The sequence below is a fragment of the Barbatula barbatula genome, assembly GCF_947034865.1.
Source record: "Barbatula barbatula genome assembly, chromosome: 14".
NCBI lineage: Eukaryota > Metazoa > Chordata > Actinopteri > Cypriniformes > Nemacheilidae > Barbatula > Barbatula barbatula.
Genome location: NC_136777.1, coordinates 23,262,803 through 23,283,297, shown reverse-complemented (window position 1 = coordinate 23,283,297; position 20,495 = coordinate 23,262,803). Strand labels below are relative to the sequence as shown.

The 20,495-nt window shown below is 40.7% G+C and overlaps 1 protein-coding gene across 1 annotated transcript; it reads right to left on the bottom strand.

Moving 5' to 3' along the window:
• pnpt1 (polyribonucleotide nucleotidyltransferase 1) lies at window positions 1-20,249 on the bottom strand. Its single transcript, XM_079472798.1, has 28 exons — window positions 20,046-20,249; window positions 12,215-12,275; window positions 12,056-12,130; window positions 11,844-11,949; window positions 11,110-11,159; window positions 10,964-11,027; window positions 10,840-10,887; window positions 10,639-10,752; window positions 10,373-10,559; window positions 8,868-8,919; window positions 8,739-8,796; window positions 8,564-8,660; window positions 8,378-8,480; window positions 8,231-8,301; window positions 8,123-8,159; window positions 7,980-8,046; window positions 6,591-6,680; window positions 6,457-6,510; window positions 6,156-6,265; window positions 5,996-6,067; window positions 4,506-4,569; window positions 4,347-4,430; window positions 4,176-4,259; window positions 3,990-4,096; window positions 3,860-3,915; window positions 2,166-2,244; window positions 2,041-2,088; window positions 1-1,452 (listed from the first exon to the last, which is right to left on the bottom strand). The coding sequence occupies exons 1-28, from the start codon at window positions 20,123-20,125 to the stop codon at window positions 1,303-1,305; spliced, it is 2,268 nt and encodes a 755-aa protein (XP_079328924.1). The 5' UTR covers window positions 20,126-20,249; the 3' UTR covers window positions 1-1,302.
• Between the last annotated feature and the right edge of the window lie 246 nt (window positions 20,250-20,495).

Below are 20,495 nucleotides of genomic sequence, written 5' to 3'. Positions count from 1 at the left end.
AAAGACCCCAGAATTCCTATTTCCTTTATATATGCTTCATAAAGTACATACACATTTAGAAAATCCACAAGTGGAAAAGGATCTATCTATTACCGAACCCGCTTCAAACTTTGTGGATTATTTTATAAAACCAATGGTTGGCAAACTTTCTTCTTACAGTCAAGATACAACTTATGTATCGACTATTATCAGAAGGAAGAATAATGCAGAGACTTCTAATTTGGTGGTAATAATGGTGTCTGACAATACAGCATCTTGCAAGTTTTACAGGGATTCTGTCAATTCAAGTTTCAAAACCATGTTATGTTGCCACATAATAAAGAGAATGAATGGCTAAAATGTATAAAACAAAGACCAAGTGTATCTGTTGTCACATCTGTTAAAACGGTGTCAGTTAATACGATTTTGTTTTTGAATCTGTAGCCTACGTCTTTTGAAGTGTCTTCATTCTTTATTGTACTGTAAGCGTGTACGAGACCATAACCTCAATCTGCTTGTGTGGCTGTTTTGATCAAGTTCTTCTTGAAAAGGGAGAAAATGTGCGTTTCACTTTACAAGATACTCTGTCCCAATTCACCTGGACATTTGTATAGAATAAAAACCCTGCAGCCATACATTGATTTGTTTTAGCTGACGGCACCTTTGATCTGTTTTATAACTGTTATATATCCTGCTTGTTCTTAACTTAAAGGGTAACTCCACCAAAGACAGAAATTCTGTCATGAATAACTGACCCTCAAGTCATTCCAAAACCTCTGTTCATCTTCAGAACACAAATGAAGATTCCTCCCTTTCACATCAGTCTCCAACACGAGTCCATGAGAGCAGGTGACACATACGTGTTGTGCTAACGTCTCCTGCATCTGCCCCCCGCACACATGCATCATGTGACTTTCTGGACACACAAAGACTATAAATTGTTGTATTTCCTTGCGCAATGCTCTACCAATCGATGTCTTCATCGATCAACCATGTGTTTCTTGCGCTACAATGAGCCTCGGTATGAATCCAGTCCATTGCCTCTTAAATAGATTTAATGAATGAATCCATCTCGCCTACCAATGCATCAGACTTCTCTCTATCTTACATGGTGTAAGTATCGGGATGAATGTCTCAGAGCGCCGTTCTTCTTGTGTTGAACGGCCAATAATAAAAAGTGGTCTACACATTTTCAACATATTGTCAGACGCAGTATTGCTTGTGTTGTTGTTGTAGTTATGAACACATGAAATGCAACGGTTTGTCATTATAAGAGCATTTATGATGAAATCTGCAGTCATGAGGTTGTGTGTAAGCAGGGCTTTAAGAGTCTGTGATGTGTTCATGAGATGCTCCTATAGAGATGCTGTGTCTGTCGCCGAGAGTCTTCACTACAGTCGCTGCTGGAGACTGAAGAACCTTACGAGACAATCGCATTCTACCGTCTGTTGGGTCTCGACCAAAATACTTCACCTGTACACACAATGGCACAACGTTAGTAATAAACATTCAGACATTATAAATATATTCATGAGACTCCCATCAGCATCTGGATTATTGAGGAATAATGAAAAACTACTTTCAACATCAAGCCCTGTGTTGACATCATCTAGTCAAGTCCGTTTCATTTTTAATCCTTGTATTCCAAAGAATCCTCACACTAACATTTATAACTAACAGCACCTTTATTTGCAAAGAACATAGTTCAACTGTGGTTACTATAGTAACGACATGTTTACACCCTGAAGGAAATGAAGCATGTTATCAGCTGGTCACAAGTCAACACATGCACGTTCCCTTAACTCTGGTCAAATAAAAACCCCCTTGAAAAAGAGATGTTACATCTCAAGGGGCTATCCTTGCAATACACTCAAATTCAAAAACCTGACGTTTCCTTGTGTAGCTAAAGGTGTTTGTGATGCTTTTCCATCACTAGTCTTCTATGATCTTTGACTGATGGCAGCGCTCGGCACATCACACAGTTTTCTCTTTCTAATCTACACGGTGACCCCACGGATGATCACATCACACTATAACATGTGCCTGTTTCGTGTTTTATACCTGGATCTGCTGTCCAACATCAAGTCCAAGAGCGCTGGGATGTTTAATCTGGAGAAACATGCAGAAGATTCTTCATTTACAAAAGCACTTTGGTTTCTTTCAGACTGCTCAGATTGTTTACTCACTCTTTTGTGGTCCAGCTGTGAGTTGTGTAAGAGTACAGCGCTCATGTTAGGATACAGCTTCACCATCACACCAATGTCTCTGAAAAACATCACAGAAGTACGTCTGTTCACCAGCTGCACAGTTACAGACACAATACTTTACAGAACTAGACATGTTTTATCATGAAATTGTATTCTGAGTGTAAATAAAACATGTCGATATGCTTTGGTAGTACATGTTCCTATTGTGCCCGATTCATCATTGTATGATGAAAAAACCTCTGAAATAACATCGACTCTGTTCTGCATTTTTGAACATTTTCAGATTGTTTATGGCCCCCAGAATGTAAAGATACATCAACACGTAAGAACAGAGTCCCTGCCTTTGAACAAATGTTTTTATTTTTGTCTAAATTGGAACCAGAACAAAGATGAAAACATGGACAGATTATTTGGACCTGCAGATGCTAGACTTTTTCAGATGATGTGTAACAGCACCCGTACTGTATAACGGTGAACGATTGTCTGATGTTTCTGTCAATGGTGAGGAAAGAACTAAAGCCACAGTTCACCCAAAATGAGAATTCATCATACATTCACTCTAACGTCACGACAAACCCGTCTGAGTTTCTTTCTTCTGCAGAACACAAAAGAAGATATAGTAAGGAACGTTAGGAATCAAACAACACTGAACTCCATTGGCTTCCATTATATACACACAAAACCATTTATTTGCACTCTTTACTAGGGCTGGGTACAAATATTGATTCTTCAGTTTTACTTGATCTCCAATTTAAAGAAACAATACAGATTATCCCCATAAAAAGTCAATCAAAGCCTTAGTGTGGGCTCTGCTATTAACCTGAATGTGCATTTCATTCATTTAGCTGAGACGAGGGGTTTCAGTTACCAGTCTGTATATTTATATATGAATTCCATGTCTGCAATACTAATATTTTTTATGAAATACTGATAACTAATCTATATTGAATCGGAATCTAGTCAAATTGAAACCATATAAATAAGAAAAGAATCGCCCACCCAGCCCTACTGTTCAGTCTCTTATTAAACCCTTCAAATGTGTGATCCGCAGTGGCGTTTACTTGAAATGAACTTTGAGCGTCCTGTTCATCTGCTGGCGATCAGGCTCCGGGGACAGCTGATCAAACTCAATTCACTTTATCTTGGGGAATGCTGTGGAATCTTATGCATTTTGAATGATATAAACCGACTTTTGTTTACTTCTCAGATTCTGACACAGATTTAGTATTGATCACAGTTCAGAAACTTTCAGTTTAGTTTGAATCAAATGTATATTTGTAGTGATGAATGTGATTTGTTAAATGACATGCAAATGTGATTGTCGTTTCAACTCCTATCCGGTTTTCTACATAGATTAAAGCTAGTTCAATAGTTTTCGGGCAAACAACATCTGAGGAATGTCTGCCCAAAGGCTACCGGGGATTTACCCAGAAACTTGTACCTGCTGCTTTCCTCTTGTACGCACAATAATGTGCTACAATACATCTAGAGGCGCTCGAGAAGACCGCTCGGCCTAATTCCAGTGGATGGATCCCGTCATACAGCAAGATCAGTTCCTCTTCCGCTCTCAGTAATGTCATTGTGATCAGTGTGATTGGACTACAGACATCAAAATGTTTCATTTACCTTTTAAGCTCAATAATACTTGGATAGTGATGTGCAGCGTACGGTACCTGATCTCTGTTATAGTGGCTGTGTATACGGCCCCAAACTCCAGCTGTTCTTCCTGCTACAAGTAAAAAAACAGCAGAATTACACGAGAACACAAAGTTAACATACAGCTGATGTGATGCTGAATATTACATCATCTTTGCAGATTTCTCCCATGAACTCCTGGGCTTCATTCATGGCGCTGGGAGTGGGTGCAAACAAAGAGAACGTCTCCTCATCCACTTGACTTATTGTGACTCCTGTCAAACATCACATAAGAATCATTGATTTCTCATTCAAAGTCAACAACACGTCCTTCAATAAGGTACACAACATCACCTGTTTGGGCCTGTAATTTGCGGAGATTATAACCACCTGGACCTACAAAGCGAGCTCTTCTAGACAAAGGTACTTTAACATTCTCTGTGGAAATGAATTTAGATGGAGATCAGAAAAACAGATTATCAGTGAAAACAGTTCTCTCAGCGGAGATCACGTCAACATACGCACCAACCACAGGCCCGTTCTCCTTTCTGGAGCTCCTCGCCTTACAGATAGTTTTATTCATGATGCCTAAAATCTCTTTTTTGGCCACTGAAAACAAAAACAGCATGTGACATAATAATGTCTAAAGTTCATTTACAATACACCGCAGCAGATGAGACGCACCTGTGGCCTGCTGTATCGCCTCCATGACGATCTTTAATGGAAGTCCTGGGATTTTTACATCAGCCTATTAAGCACACGCACGTCAAATACATATAAAGTCAAATACACACACACACACCAGGAGTCATTCATATTAAACACAGACATCAGGAGCAGTGTCGGATGCAGAACGTGTCAGGTGGGTGGGCCTGGATTAAGTGGAGGTGGGCCTGAATGGGTGTTCAGAAATCAAAGCAGTTGTCCCGAATCCAGCAGAGCTGTGTTTCCCGAAACCTTCTTAACGCGACGTCGTTCTTATGTTACACTGTATCTTATCGTATATGTGCACGTCATGTGTACATCACTATTGAATAAGAAAGGATAACAAGTCTATAAAAACATCCTCATACATGCAATTTCAACTATTTCCATTAAAGAAAACGTATTTAGGTTCATATATATGTTCAGTATTATAATATTGTTTTTTGATGTATTTAATCTATTTTGGTTATGAAAAGTGAACACTGAACAGCATTATAAGAGGCGCAATATGACATGCCAGACATGATTATGACCACTTCATAGGTCGGTTTAGAAAGACTTTCTTTAAAGTGAATTTCGTTTTGTATAAATTGTATCTTAATTTTAATCAAACAATTTCCTCGATTGAATAAATAAGAAGCAAACCAAGACTGTCGGGTGTGGATTGAAGTGCGTTGTCTTTCTGCCTTCTGTCTCAGTTATATAGTAGGCTTATAGAAAGTTATGATGACAGTTTTATTGTGGCTTAAAAGCAATATGCTATATTGTTTAAACACAATAAACGTGACGTGACTTATAGAGCTGGTATAAACATATCAAACAACATCACTGTGATCAGACCAGACGCTTTCTTTCTTTCTTTTCTTTTTACCCCGCTGTCATTACTGTTGTGTGTTATTGTTCTTGAGAGGAAAGCGCTCAACACATATTGAGGTTATAATGTGGTGTTATTCAAAATAAGTTTTCTTCTTGTCTAGTTCAGGGTGCTTGCAGGTAAAGTTCTCAAAGTGATCTGAAAGTTCTCAGAGCCAGCGGATGCTCCATTACGATCCACAGATCGGTCCTCCAAATAATTATTCATCTCAACATGAGTTTTTCTTTGAATAAGTGAGAGTAACTTGTTTGGCCGTACTAAAGAAAAATCAAGATACCATGAACACTACTAGCGAACGTTAGCCGTTGGTTGATAATAGTGCTGCTACGTTGATGTTGCATTGACCAATGAAAACACATCACCAACACATTTACATTTGAAATAGTTATCAGGCTTACTTATCATTTTACTGTTTTTAACATAACATGTTAGAGATAAAATACACCACATAAAGTAGTATCCATGTTTAACTATACAGAGCAGTATTTTATTTTTTATTTCTGATTGGGCGAGTCAGCTGTCAATGTGGGCGGGCCCAGGCCTGTTCAGGCCCGCCCACAGCTCCGCGCCTGATCAGGAGATCATTTCCTCTAACCTGAAGAGCTGTGATGCCTTTACTTGTTCCTGCCATTTTAAAATCCATGTCTCCGTTATAATCTTCTATTCCCTTGAATAATAAAAACATGACATGAATCAGAGATCAGCTGAACATGAATCAGAGATCAGGTCATCATGACAGATGCTGTTATATATACCAGAATGTCAGTCAGTAATCTGTAGTCTGTCATTTCAGATGTTTTCTCTGGACTGGATTTGGATATCAGGCCGATGGCGACTCCTGCAACAGCGGAGGTGATGGGAACGCCTGAAAGAAAAACACATTCATCAAACACTTTCAGCTCTTAGAGCTGTCATCTATACACACTCAGGAGTAATGATTGAATATGAAACATTCATCTAAAGGTACAAGGCTTAAAGAATAACACTGTGTGATGTTTGTGCTCGGACAGCTCTAGTCACGATGTACACAACCTGTAATGAAAGAGTTGTCAGTACCTGAATCCATGAGCGCTAAACTTCCACCACACACTGAAGCCATTGAGGACGATCCTGTCAAACACACACAACAGTCAGTGAGAAGAACTCAGAAAGCACATCACACGAGAGCGTTTAGCAGTGAAGTGTGCTACCATTGGACTCCAGCACCTCAGATGTGACACGGATGGTGAAGGGAAAGTCAGTAGGAATGACGGGTCTCAACGCTTTCTCTGCCAGAGCTCCTACAACCAAACACATGAGACTCATCACACTTCTGAATGCTGTTTATTGCTAAGAGGTCAATCTCAGGTTATAGTTAGGCGTGACACGTGTGACACATGCTCTGACGGTGTTGGGCAGTAACACGTTACTCTAGTTTCATAGTAATTCAGGGTAATTGAACTCTGAAAATAGTCATTTGACTTTAGTTCCAAGCCCATATAACTATAAGTTACAGCTGTGTTACATCGTGACGTTTTATCATTTATATTGTAAAAAGAGAAAATAGCTTTTTCAAAGTCATCGAACTGAAACCTGTTAGCGCCTGCGCGTAAAGTACCACCAAAGACAATCCATGGCAAGCCTGCCACCTAAAGCTAAAAACTCATAACGGCCAATGCCATCACCACGGCTTTAGTGGATTGGGCAGAATGCAGGCAAGGAGACTAGACGCTGTTATATGATTGGCTGAGGTGCCTCACGTGATCCGCGTTAGCCTTTATGCTCCAATTGTAAGTTTAACAGACCCATACGTGTCCCTATCATAAGACAATCTACCAGCGAAAACAAACTCAGCATGGAGAGAGAGAAACAAATGCTGGATATACAATCATTATTTTGAGTTTATTTCTGTCAAAGAAATTGTGTTGTCGGTCATGTGAGCTAAAGCCTCTCGAACAACACGAAAGGGCAGAACAGCAGTTTAAACTTCTCCAGACGGTGACGTGACCGGCACAGAGAGCAATGAGTCAACATGTCAGGCTGGTATTAATAACTTGTTGTGTTTTACTGTCAGACTAGATTTTGCTGCTCTAACGCTGTTATATTGATTATATGATACGAAGAAATCATCATAGAAATATGCAGAAGCACTAGTGAATATACACAAGTTATAAGAAACTAAGGAGAGACTTTACATTATGGAGCATGCAGGTTTAGAAATACTGCAGTTAATGTTTCATTATTATTATCATTTACGACAGGCTTCATCATGGAATAAGCAGAAAGAATTGATTAAAATAAGAAATGAAGATTAATTTAGTTTGTTGGGAGAAGTTTAGTCATGAAGAGTCCTAAAGAGGTTATTTAGTGTTTTGAGGGATGGGGGGGAAGTAATGTAACTAGTAATGTAACAAATTACTTTTCAAATGAAGTAATCAGAACAGTAACTTTTCAAAGGAGAAATCAGTCATTCCCAGAGTAACTTGCCCAACACTGTAAGCGGATATCCAATCACTACAGATTGAGTCAGTGTACTGAAAGGAGGGGTAACATGGATTGATGAGCACACAAAAGACACAACATCCATGCGAGATACTCACCGTGTCCGAGTTGACGTCTGTTAATTCCACCAATTTTCCCGATCTCATTGGTCGCATATGGAGGAAACTGAGAGATGTACCAAATTAAAGTCAATTCATTAATGTTGGCTTTAAAGATAAGCTTCAAAAAGCCGTTCACTCACTTCATAATGCAGCATGAAGTTCTTGTCTTTGATCCCACTGGAGAAGAGAAACATTAAACTCACGATGATCCGTTTCATATCTGCTCATTTATTCATGAAGGATTTTACCTGAGCGCTGTGGTTATCAGGTCTGTTTTCACACTGGACTCCACAGAATCGAATGTTACTGTACACAGCACCTGTACAAACACACACGGTTACACACACCCATCCGCTGGACCACTGCAGGAGCAGGACTGGACACCCGTCATTTACCTGCGTTTGACCCCTCTGAAAAAGAGCCGATCCGTGTAGAGGTTTGAAGACGTCCACCTCACAGGAGATGTTCCGCAACGCCGTCAGATCGCGGCCGTCACAGCTGTCAGGATGAGACGCGTGACATCAGTTCAGTATAACACACGTTATATACAGAGAAATCTGCGTACCAATGGTGCCCAGTACCGTCTGTATTCATTCAGCACCAGATTCCTGAAGATGTCTTTAGAGACGCTGCTAAAGGCCTCCGTCACCTCATACGCCTCGCGGTGCGGAAACTTCTCTAAAGAGATCACAGACACACATCACACATGAGATTCAGTCACATCGCACGTGTAGAGTAGAGTCGCCTCACACACACCTCTGACGTGTTCTTCTGTATCCAAACGGACTTTATTAATGGCTTCATCTCGGGATATCTGTGAAGCACAAGCAGTTCTAACATCACATGAGACAGAAACACAAACAGCGGCCATCGTGTTACGCTCACCTTATCATGTGTGAAGTCTGTGAAGACCGCATAGATCTGATCAGACGCCAATCTGAGGGATCAAGATATCAAGAAGAAGCTGAGGTCTTCTGATTCAGTGCTCCAGAGGTCAATATCACATCTCTTACTCAAATCTAAGGTGACACTTCTATTCAAAGCGAATGGAACTTTCTCCGCCCCTCACATATGGTGTTAAAAGAGGAGAGGTTCTGGAGAATGATTGGTGAAATGCAGCGCTCGTCAATGTCACTTTTTAGCCAGTCCTCCAATCACAGTGGAGGAGGGGCGGGACAAGTATCACACTCGCAAACCGCCTCGTCCTACCTGTACAGCCGTTCCTGGTCTAAATGGACTCTCACATGAATGAGTTTTAATTAAACAAATGCTTGGCCTGTTATAATAATGTTTCCTGCTTTATAAGAGATTTATTAAGTATACGCAGAATCATGAACATGCAAATGAGCCCCGCCTCCACTCAATCGTACTGCTGCTAAACTGAGAGCTGAGAGTTACAAACACCACATACAATATAAACAACATTAAAAACTGGATTTTCGTTTACATTCACTGACCAACTGTCATTTTTTACGATTGAAGAAGCTTCAGTATATGATTTTTTTAATGATAAAAATAGATGCAATGAGCGTACAGTCTCAGTGTTTCCATACCATTACCTCCAACAGCACCATTCATATTAATAATCAGCATGTAATGAGCATTTCATAAGAAATCATGTTTTAATGAGAGATTATTGTAGTATGAATGGCATTAAGGCTTCTTGTAAGTACTTCTGCTCATGATAAATTCATTTCACTCGTGACATTTTGTTGTCAGTAGTTTTTTAAATATTAAAATATGTCACTAGGACTTCGCTTTAGCAGCAGAGCCTACAACACATTTCCTCAGTTACCAGGCCTTCTATTATTCACACATACTGTGGGTATAGAATATGAAATAAATGGTCTGATAAAACATAAGATATATTTTTTTATAAACAGATTGGACTGGGCTCAACCGATTAAATATCATTTATTCAGAAAGTGTTGTCTGGACCTCCGGCACAAATATAGAGACCCCCTCCCAAAGCTGTAGACCTAGGAGAAACACTGCCTTCTGTTATTACAACATCAATAAAAAATACAAATAGTTGGAAAAGTAATGAAATCTATTATAATTCAAACATGTGTGTTATGATGATAGGATTGATTGATAGTATAGTAGTAGCGTTTCTGCGGTTCATATTCCTGAACTTTAGGGAGTCTTGATGAGAAAACGTGAAAAGTTAATTTGTTGTGTTTTCATGTTTGTTTCAGTTAAAAGCAAGATTTGCCATTTAAATGTATGTAACATCTAACATATATCATACGTTGTGTTATTTAAAAGAATGATATTTTTCGTTATAAAGCACTTCCAGTATATGCAATGACAGGAAACTCGCTGAAATGCCAAGCTCCGTCTGTGGCGACACGTTTCTGTTTGTAGATGTTTGAAATGAAGAGTCTTACTGTCGTGTGTATTCCAGCACGTCAGCTGAAGCAGTGAAGAGTTTGGCTGGTGTGCGTTTGGTCACTTTCAGTTCTTTTGCCATCTGTTGGATGGTCTGAATGATCTGCTGCGTGTGTTTGACCCCTAATTTCACCGCGTGGCAGAAATCCTGCTGAAGGACGTTCTCCGCCGCCGCCTCCAGCATCACTGGACAAACATGAACACCGGAGCATTAGAGGAGACCACGAACACAGGACTCGTGTAAACGCTGTCCACTTCCACTTACCCACTTGACTGGAGGCGGCACCCACCACCACCAGATTCAAAGAGCTGCCGTTCATCTCCGAGCGCGTCGGGTTAATGATGAACTCTCCTCCCGAGAGACCGACACGGACCGCGCCTGAAACACACGGAGCGTTTCAACTGTCACCCACAGAACTGTGCTGACTGACACACCTGTATGAACACACGCTGGCTGGGGACTCACCGATTGGTCCATTCCAGGGAATATCAGACAGAGCCAGAGCGGCAGATGCTGAGGGAGAATGAACAACCGTCAGAGGTGAACACAACAAGTGTGGTCTATAAAACACATGTCGTGTTGTCTGTACCTCCATTAACGGCCAGAACGTCAGGATCATTCACTCCATCAGCAGCTAATATATTACACAGCACCTTCATCACAAACACACACACAAAGACTGAATCCTGTTGCTCGATTATACATGACAGTAACAGTGTCATTTGACTTTCACACCTGTGTGTCATAGAAGTATCCGGCAGGAAACAGCGGCCTGATGGAGCGATCTGCACACAAACACACAATATAGTTGTTTTTATAAACCTTTCATTGCTGTATTACACATAAGAGAACTCAGACCAGAAATATCCCCACAATAACAGACCGATGCGCAACTAGTAAGTCATAAATTCACGATCGTCTCCAAATTTACTGCAACAACGGCACTCCAGTCTCACCTAAGAAGTCGGTAAGACACCTATGTAGACTTTGTTAAGAGCTAATAAACAGATTATTTCGTGGACACGACTCTCTTGACAAAGCTGAATTTACGGTAGTGTTGGAGGAGTTTTTGGCAATATACACAACTTTTATTCTAGTTTATTGATGAGGTACAGCAGCATTTCAAAAGAAATTCAAACCGAAATTTAGAGAAACTGTGTGCACCATCAACGCCTACACAAGAACCGAAGAAGCAACTTACAGTTTCCGAATGCAGCAGCCCTGCATGAACCTCGCATACTTTTAAAAAAGCAGCGTTTAGTCGGTTTTGATGACCGCTCATTGTCACTGATGTAAGCTTTTTAATTCGATCGGAGCATTTTGTTTTGTTTCCCATCAGACCGTTAAAGAACGCGACAAGCGCGTCTCCCGGAAATCCTCTGGAATTTAACCAATCAGACAACGACTTCGAACTCACTGAATTGTTTCCAGAATAGTGTACAATATGCTGAGAATAAGAGACCACTGACCGATGAGTCTGCTGGTGAGGATCTCAAAGTCTGTGGTGCCCAGCTCTCGTCTCAGGTAGTTGGTTGGGATTCGACCTGCGGCAGCAGCTTTCTGTCTGTAATCTACCTGATGATGTCACAAAGGTCAAAAACGCTCAGATAATGTCTGGAAACTGCAGTTTTATTAACAGTAGTATGATCGAAGTAGTGGTATATCTAGTGGCGTCACTCACCACAAGAGGCATGAAGTGAGAGACAGATGGTTTGGTTTTACTGACAGCTGTCACCATCACAGATGTTTCACCCAGCTACACATCACAGCCAAATTCAGTTAGCAACACAACAACAGTACAAGACAAAAGACATAATGAAAGCAGCAAAGAAGTATTCACCTTAACTACAGAACATCCATCAGCAAACCTGGCCAGCTTCCCTGTGGATATCTCCAGCCTCCTGCAAACAACACAGTGTGAGAAACAGAGTGAAAGAACACTGTATGAAACAGAGCGAGACACAGAGGGGGAAACAGAGTGGAAAAAAGGGTGAGAAACAGAGCAATAAAGTAAGCGACAGTGTGAGAAACAGAGCAACAAGGTAAGCGACAGTGTGAGAAACAGACCAAGAAGGTAAGCGACAGTGTGAGAAACAGAGCAACAAGGTAAGCGACAGTGTGAGAAACAGAGCAAGAAGGTAAGCGACAGTGTGAGAAACAGAGCAAGAAGGTAAGCGACAGTGTGAGAAACAGAGCAATAACAGTGTGAGAAAAAGAGCAAGAAAGCAAAAGTATGAGAAACAGAGCAAGAAAGTAACAGTATGAGAAACAGAGCAAGAAAGTAACAGTATGAGAAACAGAGCAATGACAGTGTGAGAAACAGAGCAAGAAGGTAAGCGACAGTGTGAGAAACAGAGCAAGAAGGTAAGCGACAGTGTGAGAAACAGAGCAATAACAGTGTGAGAAAAAGAGCAAGAAAGCAAAAGTATGAGAAACAGAGCAAGAAAGTAACAGTATGAGAAACAGAGCAAGAAAGTAACAGTGTGAGAAACAGAGCAATGACAGTGTGAGAAACAGAGCAAGAAGGTAAGCGACAGTGTGAGAAACAGAGCAACAAGGTAAGCGACAGTGTGAGAAACAGAGCAAGAAAGTAACAGTATGAGAAACAGAGCAATAACAGTGTGAGAAACAGAGCAATAACAGTGTGAGAAACAGAGCAAGAAGGTAAGCGACAGCGTGAGAAACAGAGCAAGAAGGTAAGCGGCAGCGTGAGAAACAGAGCAAGAAGGTAAGCGACAGTGTGAGAAACAGAGCAACAAGGTAAGCGACAGTGTGAGAAACAGAGCAAGAAGGTAAGCGACAGTGTGAGAAACAGAGCAAGAAAGCAACAGTGTGAGAAACAGAGCAATAACAGTGTGAGAAACAGAGCAATAACAGTGTGAGAAACAGAGCAAGAAAGCAACAGTGTGAGAAACAGAGCAATAACAGTGTGAGAAACAGAGCAAGAAAGTAACAGTGTGAGAAACAGAGCAAGAAAGTAACAGTGTGAGAAACAGAGCAAGAAGGTAACAGTGTGAGAAACAGAGCAAGAAAGTAACAGTATGAGAAACAGAGCAAGAAAGTAACAGTATGAGAAACAGAGCAATAACAGTGTGAGAAACAGAGCAATAACAGTGTGAGAAACAGAGCAATAACAGTGTGAGAAACAGAGCAATAACAGTGTGAGAAACAGAGCAATAACAGTGTGAGAAACAGAGCAAGAAAGCAACAGTGTGAGAAACAGAGCAATAACAGTGTGAGAAACAGAGCAAGAAAGTAACAGTGTGAGAAACAGAGCAAGAAAGTAACAGTGTGAGAAACAGAGCAAGAAGGTAACAGTGTGAGAAACAGAGCAAGAAAGCAACAGTATGAGAAACAGAGCAAGAAAGTAACAGTATGAGAAACAGAGCAATAACAGTGTGAGAAACAGAGCAATAACAGTGTGAGAAACAGAGCAAGAAAGTAAGCGACAGTGTGAGAAACAGAGCAAGAAAGTAAGCGACAGTGTGAGAAACAGAGCAATAACAGTGTGAGAAACAGAGCAATAACAGTGTGAGAAACAGAGCAATAACAGTGTGAGAAACAGAGCAATAACAGTGTGAGAAACAGAGCAATAACAGTGTGAGAAACAGAGCAAGAAAGTAAGCGACAGTGTGAGAAACAGAGCAAGAAAGTAAGCGACAGTATGAGAAACAGAGCAATAACAGTGTGAGAAACAGAGCAAGAAAGCAACAGTATGAGAAACAGAGCAAGAAAGTAACAGTATGAGAAACAGAGCAATAACAGTGTGAGAAACAGAGCAAGAAAGTAAGCGACAGTGTGAGAAACAGAGCAAGAAAGTAAGCGACAGTGTGAGAAACAGAGCAAGAAGGTAAGCGACAGTGTGAGAAACAGAGCAAGAAAGTAAGCGACAGTGTGAGAAACAGAGCAAGAAGGTAAGCGACAGTGTGAGAAACAGAGCAAGAAAGTAAGCGACAGTGTGAGAAACAGAGCAAGAAGGTAAACGACAGTGTGAGAAACAGAGCAATAACAGTGTGAGTAACAGAGCAAGAATCAAGTAACAGTGTGAGAAACAGAGCAAGAAAGTAACAGTGTGAGAAACAGAGCAAGAAAGCAACAGTGTGAGAAACAGAGCAAGAAGGTAAGCGACAGTGTGAGAAACAGAGCAAGAAAGCAAGCGACAGTGTGAGAAACAGAGCAACAAGGTAAGCAACAGTGTGAGAAACAGAGCAAGAAGGTAAGCGACAGTGTGAGAAACAGAGCAATAACAGTGTGAGAAACAGAGCAAGAAAGCAACAGTGTGAGAAACAGAGCAATAACAGTGTGAGAAACAGAGCAAGAAAGTAACAGTGTGAGAAACAGAGCAAGAAAGTAACAGTGTGAGAAACAGAGCAAGAAAGTAACAGTGTGAGAAACAGAGCAAGAAGGTAACAGTGTGAGAAACAGAGCAAGAAAGTAACAGTATGAGAAACAGAGCAATAACAGTGTGAGAAACAGAGCAATAACAGTGTGAGAAACAGAGCAAGAAAGCAACAGTGTGAGAAACAGAGCAATAACAGTGTGAGAAACAGAGCAAGAAAGTAACAGTGTGAGAAACAGAGCAAGAAAGTAACAGTGTGAGAAACAGAGCAAGAAAGTAACAGTGTGAGAAACAGAGCAAGAAGGTAACAGTGTGAGAAACAGAGCAAGAAAGTAACAGTATGAGAAACAGAGCATTAACAGTGTGAGAAACAGAGCAAGAAAGTAACAGTGTGAGAAACAGAGCAAGAAGGTAACAGTATGAGAAACAGAGCAAGAAAGTAACAGTGTGAGAAACAGAGCAAGAAAGCAACAGTGTGAGAAACAGAGCAAGAAAGTAACAGTGTGAGAAACAGAGCAAGCAAGTAACAGTGTGAGAAACAGAGCAAGAAAGTAACAGTGTGAGAAACAGAGCAAGAAAGTAACAGTATGAGAAACAGAGCATTAACAGTGTGAGAAACAGAGCAAGAAAGTAACAGTGTGAGAAAAAGAGCAAGAAAGTAACAGTGTGAGAAACAGAGCAAGAAAGTAACAGTGTGAGAAACAGAGCAAGAAAGTAACAGTGTGAGAAACAGAGCAATAACAGTGTGAGAAACAGAGCAAGAAAGTAACAGTGTGAGAAACAGAGCAAGAAAGCAACAGTGTGAGAAACAGAGCAAGAAAGCAACAGTGTGAGAAACAGAGCAAGAAAGTAACAGTGTGAGAAACAGAGCAATAACAGTGTGAGAAACAGAGCAAGAAAGCAACAGTATGAGAAACAGAGCAAGAAAGCAACAGTGTGAGAAAAAGAGCAATAACAGTGTGAGAAACAGAGCAAGAAAGCAACAGTGTGAGAAAAAGAGCAATAACAGTGTGAGAAACAGAGCAATAACAGTGTGAGAAACAGAGCAATAACAGTGTGGGAAACAGAGCAAGAAAGTAACAGTGTGAGAAACAGAGCAAGAAAGTAACAGTGTGAGAAACAGAGCAAGAAAGTAACAGTGTGAGAAACAGAGCAAGAATCAAGTAACAGTGTGAGAAACAGAGCAAGAATCAAGTAACAGTGTGAGAAACAGAGCAAGAATCAAGTAACAGTGTGAGAAACAGAGCAAGAAAGTAACAGTGTGAGAAACAGAGCAAGAAAATAACAGTGTGAGAAACAGAGCAATAACAGTGTGAGAAACAGAGCAAGAAAGTAACAGTGTGAGAAACAGAGCAAGAAAGCAACAGTATGAGAAACAGAGCAATAACAGTGTGAGAAACAGAGCAAGAAAGTAACAGTGTGAGAAACAGAGCAAGAAAGTAACAGTGTGAGAAACAGAGCAATAACAGTGTGAGAAACAGAGCAAGAATCAAGTAACAGTGTGAGAAACAGAGCAAGAATCAAGTAACAGTGTGAGAAACAGAGCAAGAAAGTAACAGTGTGAGAAACAGAGCAAGAAAATAACAGTGTGAGAAACAGAGCAATAACAGTGTGAGAAACAGAGCAAGAAAGTAACAGTGTGAGAAACAGAGCAAGAAAGCAACAGTATGAGAAACAGAGCAATAACAGTGTGAGAAACAGAGCAAGAAAGTAACAGTGTGAGAAACAGAGCAAGAAAGTAACAGTGTGAGAAACAGAGCAATAACAGTGTGAGAAACAGAGCAAGAAAGTAACAGTGTGAGAAACAGAGCAAGAAAGCAACAGTGTGAGAAACAGAGCAAGAAAGCAACAGTGTGAGAAACAGAGCAAGAAAGTAACAGTGTGAGAAACAGAGCAATAACAGTGTGAGAAACAGAGCAAGAAAGCAACAGTATGAGAAACAGAGCAAGAAAGCAACAGTGTGAGAAAAAGAGCAATAACAGTGTGAGAAACAGAGCAAGAAAGCAACAGTGTGAGAAAAAGAGCAATAACAGTGTGAGAAACAGAGCAATAACAGTGTGAGAAACAGAGCAATAACAGTGTGGGAAACAGAGCAAGAAAGTAACAGTGTGAGAAACAGAGCAAGAAAGTAACAGTGTGAGAAACAGAGCAAGAAAGTAACAGTGTGAGAAACAGAGCAAGAATCAAGTAACAGTGTGAGAAACAGAGCAAGAATCAAGTAACAGTGTGAGAAACAGAGCAAGAATCAAGTAACAGTGTGAGAAACAGAGCAAGAAAGTAACAGTGTGAGAAACAGAGCAAGAATCAAGTAAAAGTGTGAGAAACAGAGCAAGAAGGTAAGCGACAGTGTGAGAAACAGAGCAAGAAGGTAAGCGACAGTGTGAGAAACAGAGCAAGAAGGTAAGCGACAGTGTGAGAAACAGAGCAATAACAGTGTGAGAAACAGAGCAAGAAGGTAACAGTGTGAGAAACAGAGCAAGAATCAAGTAACAGTGTGAGAAACAGAGCAAGAAGGTAACAGTGTGAGAAACAGAGCAAGAAAGCAACAGTGTGAGAAACAGAGCAATAACAGTGTGAGAAACAGAGCAAGAATCAAGTAACAGTGTGAGAAACAGAGCAAGAAAGTAACAGTGTGAGAAACAGAGCAAGAATCAAGTAACAGTGTGAGTAACAGAGCAAGAAGGTAAGCGACAGTGTGAGAAACAGAGCAATAACAGTGTGAGAAACAGAGCAATAACAGTGTGAGAAACAGAGCAATAACAGTGTGAGAAACAGAGCAATAACAGTGTGAGAAACAGAGCAATAACAGTGTGAGAAACAGAGCAATAACAGTGTGAGAAACAGAGCAATAACAGTGTGAGAAACAGAGCAATAACAGTGTGAGAAACAGAGCAATAACAGTGTGAAAAACAGAGCAATAACAGTGTGAGAAACAGAGCAAGAAAGCGACAGTGTGAGAAACAGAGCAAGAATCAAGTAACAGTGTGAGAAACAGAGCAAGAAAGCAACAGTATGAGAAACAGAGCAAGAAAGCAACAGTGTGAGAAACAGAGCAATAACAGTGTGAGAAACAGAGCAATAACAGTGTGAGAAACAGAGCAATAACAGTGTGAGAAACAGAGCAATAACAGTGTGAGAAACAGAGCAATAACAGTGTGAGAAACAGAGCAATAACAGTGTGAGAAACAGAGCAATAACAGTGTGAGAAACAGAGCAATAACAGTGTGAGAAACAGAGCAATAACAGTGTGAGAAACAGAGCAATAACAGTGTGGGAAACAGAGCAAGAAAGTAACAGTGTGAGAAACAGAGCAATAACAGTGTGAGAAACAGAGCAATAACAGTGTGAGAAACAGAGCAATAACAGTGTGAGAAACAGAGCAATAACAGTGTGAGAAACAGAGCAAGAAAGTAACAGTGTGAGAAACAGAGCAATAACAGTGTGAGAAACAGAGCAATAACAGTGTGAGAAACAGAGCAAGAAAGTAACAGTGTGAGAAACAGAGCAAGAATCAAGTAACAGTGTGAGAAACAGAGCAAGAAGGTAAGCGACAGTGTGAGAAACAGAGCAAGAAGGTAAGCGACAGTGTGAGAAACAGAGCAATAACAGTGTGGGAAACAGAGCAAGAAAGTAACAGTGTGAGAAACAGAGCAAGAAAGTAACAGTGTGAGAAACAGAGCAATAACAGTGTGAGAAACAGAGCAAGAAGGTAACAGTGTGAGAAACAGAGCAAGAAAGTAACAGTGTGAGAAACAGAGCAAGAAAGTAACAGTGTGAGAAACAGAGCAAGAATCAAGTAACAGTGTGAGAAACAGAGCAAGAAAGCAACAGTGTGAGAAACAGAGCAAGAAAGCAACAGTGTGAGAAACAGAGCAAGAAAGTAACAGTGTGAGAAACAGAGCAAGAAAGTAACAGTGTGAGAAACAGAGCAAGAAGGTAACAGTGTGAGAAACAGAGCAAGAAAGTAACAGTGTGAGAAACAGAGCAAGAAAGTAACAGTGTGAGAAACAGAGCAAGAAGGTAACAGTGTGAGAAACAGAGCAAGAATCAAGTAACAGTGTGAGAAACAGAGCAAGAATCAAGTAACAGTGTGAGAAACAGAGCAAGAAAGTAACAGTGTGAGAAACAGAGCAAGAATCAAGTAAAAGTGTGAGAAACAGAGCAAGAAGGTAAGCGACAGTGTGAGAAACAGAGCAAGAAGGTAAGCGACAGTGTGAGAAACAGAGCAAGAAAGTAACAGTGTGAGAAACAGAGCAAGAATCAAGTAACAGTGTGAGAAACAGAGCAAGAATCAAGTAACAGTGTGAGAAACAGAGCAAGAAAGTAACAGTGTGAGAAACAGAGCAAGAATCAAGTAACAGTGTGAGAAACAGAGCAAGAAGGTAAGCGGCAGTGTGAGAAACAGAGCAAGAAGGTAAGCGACAGTGTGAGAAACAGAGCAAGAAGGTAAGCGACAGTGTGAGAAACAGAGCAAGAAAGCAACAGTGTGAGAAACAGAGCAAGAATCAAGTAACAGTGTGAGAAACAGAGCAATAACAGTGTGAGAAACAGAGCAAGAAAGTAACAGTGTGAGAAACAGAGCAAGAATCAAGTAACAGTGTGAGAAACAGAGCAAGAAGGTAACAGTGTGAGAAACAGAGCAAGAAAGCGACAGTGTGAGAAACAGAGCAAGAATCAAGTAACAGTGTGAGAAACAGAGCAAGAAGGTAAGCGGCAGTGTGAGAAACAGAGCAAGAAAGTAACAGTGTGAGAAACAGAGCAAGAATCAAGTAACAGTGTGAGAAACAGAGCAAGAAGGTAAGCGGCAGTGTGAGAAACAGAGCAAGAAGGTAAGCGGCAGTGTGAGAAACAGAGCAAGAAGGTAAGCGACAGTGTGAGAAACAGAGCAAGAAAGCAACAGTGTGAGAAACAGAGCAAGAAAGTAACAGTGTGAGAAACAGAGCAAGAATCAAGTAAAAGTGTGAGAAACAGAGCAAGAAGGTAACAGTGTGAGAAACAGAGCAAGAAGGTAAGCGACAGTGTGAGAAACAGAGCAAGAAGGTAAGCGACAGTGTGAGAAACAGAGCAAGAATCAAGTAACAGTGTGAGAAACAGAGCAAGAAGGTAACAGTGTGAGAAACAGAGCAAGAATCAAGTAACAGTGTGAGAAACAAGAATAGTAAAGCGAGAGGGAAACTTTTGAACTTTTTTAACAGTGTCATCTGCCAGAAGATGAAGCACACGTGATTGCATGGTTTCATTTTAAATTAATATCAACACTAGTGTTTTCAGTTGGTAATGACTGTTATCGTCGTTGTTATTATTATGGTATAAACTGTCGTGATCATCTCACCGGTCGCCCAATGTGACCGCCGCACTCTTCTGATGAAACCTCCTGTAGCTGAAGCGAACCCACCCGAGCCCGAATCTCATCGTGACAAGCTAACACACCACGCGCACACAAACCTCCGCGGTGACACGTGTGTGAAAGCAGCTACAGTGACGAACACTCACAGGAAGACAGGGCGGCGCTTACATTCAAAATAAAAGTCACCACACATGCATGCTCATTCTGAGGGGTAGAATGAAGAAAGACAGGACAGCGGGATGAGTGATGACAGCTAAATTAAAAAAGAAATAAAAAAGGTCTCGTCCTTCCTTTTTCATGAATGTACAGTACATTTAATGTGTTTGAAGTGAAGTGGAACTAGAATTTGGGAAGATAACCACACTGTGTGTGCTACAAATGCCAAATAAATAGCATGTACACTAGAGGTCTTCACGGGTCCACTTAGATCCGAAA

Excerpts from the sequence above, each read along its gene's own strand:
- pnpt1 (XM_079472798.1), bottom strand. The coding sequence starts at position 20,125 with ATGAGATTCGGGCTCGGGTGGGTTCGCTTCAGCTACAGGAGGTTTCAT. Across the intron at positions 8,797-8,867 it reads CAGACTTCACACATGATAAG|ATATCCCGAGATGAAGCCAT; the intron begins GTGAGCGTAACA and ends TGTGCTTCACAG. Across the intron at positions 6,068-6,155 it reads GATTACTGACTGACATTCTG|GGAATAGAAGATTATAACGG; the intron begins GTATATATAACA and ends TTATTATTCAAG.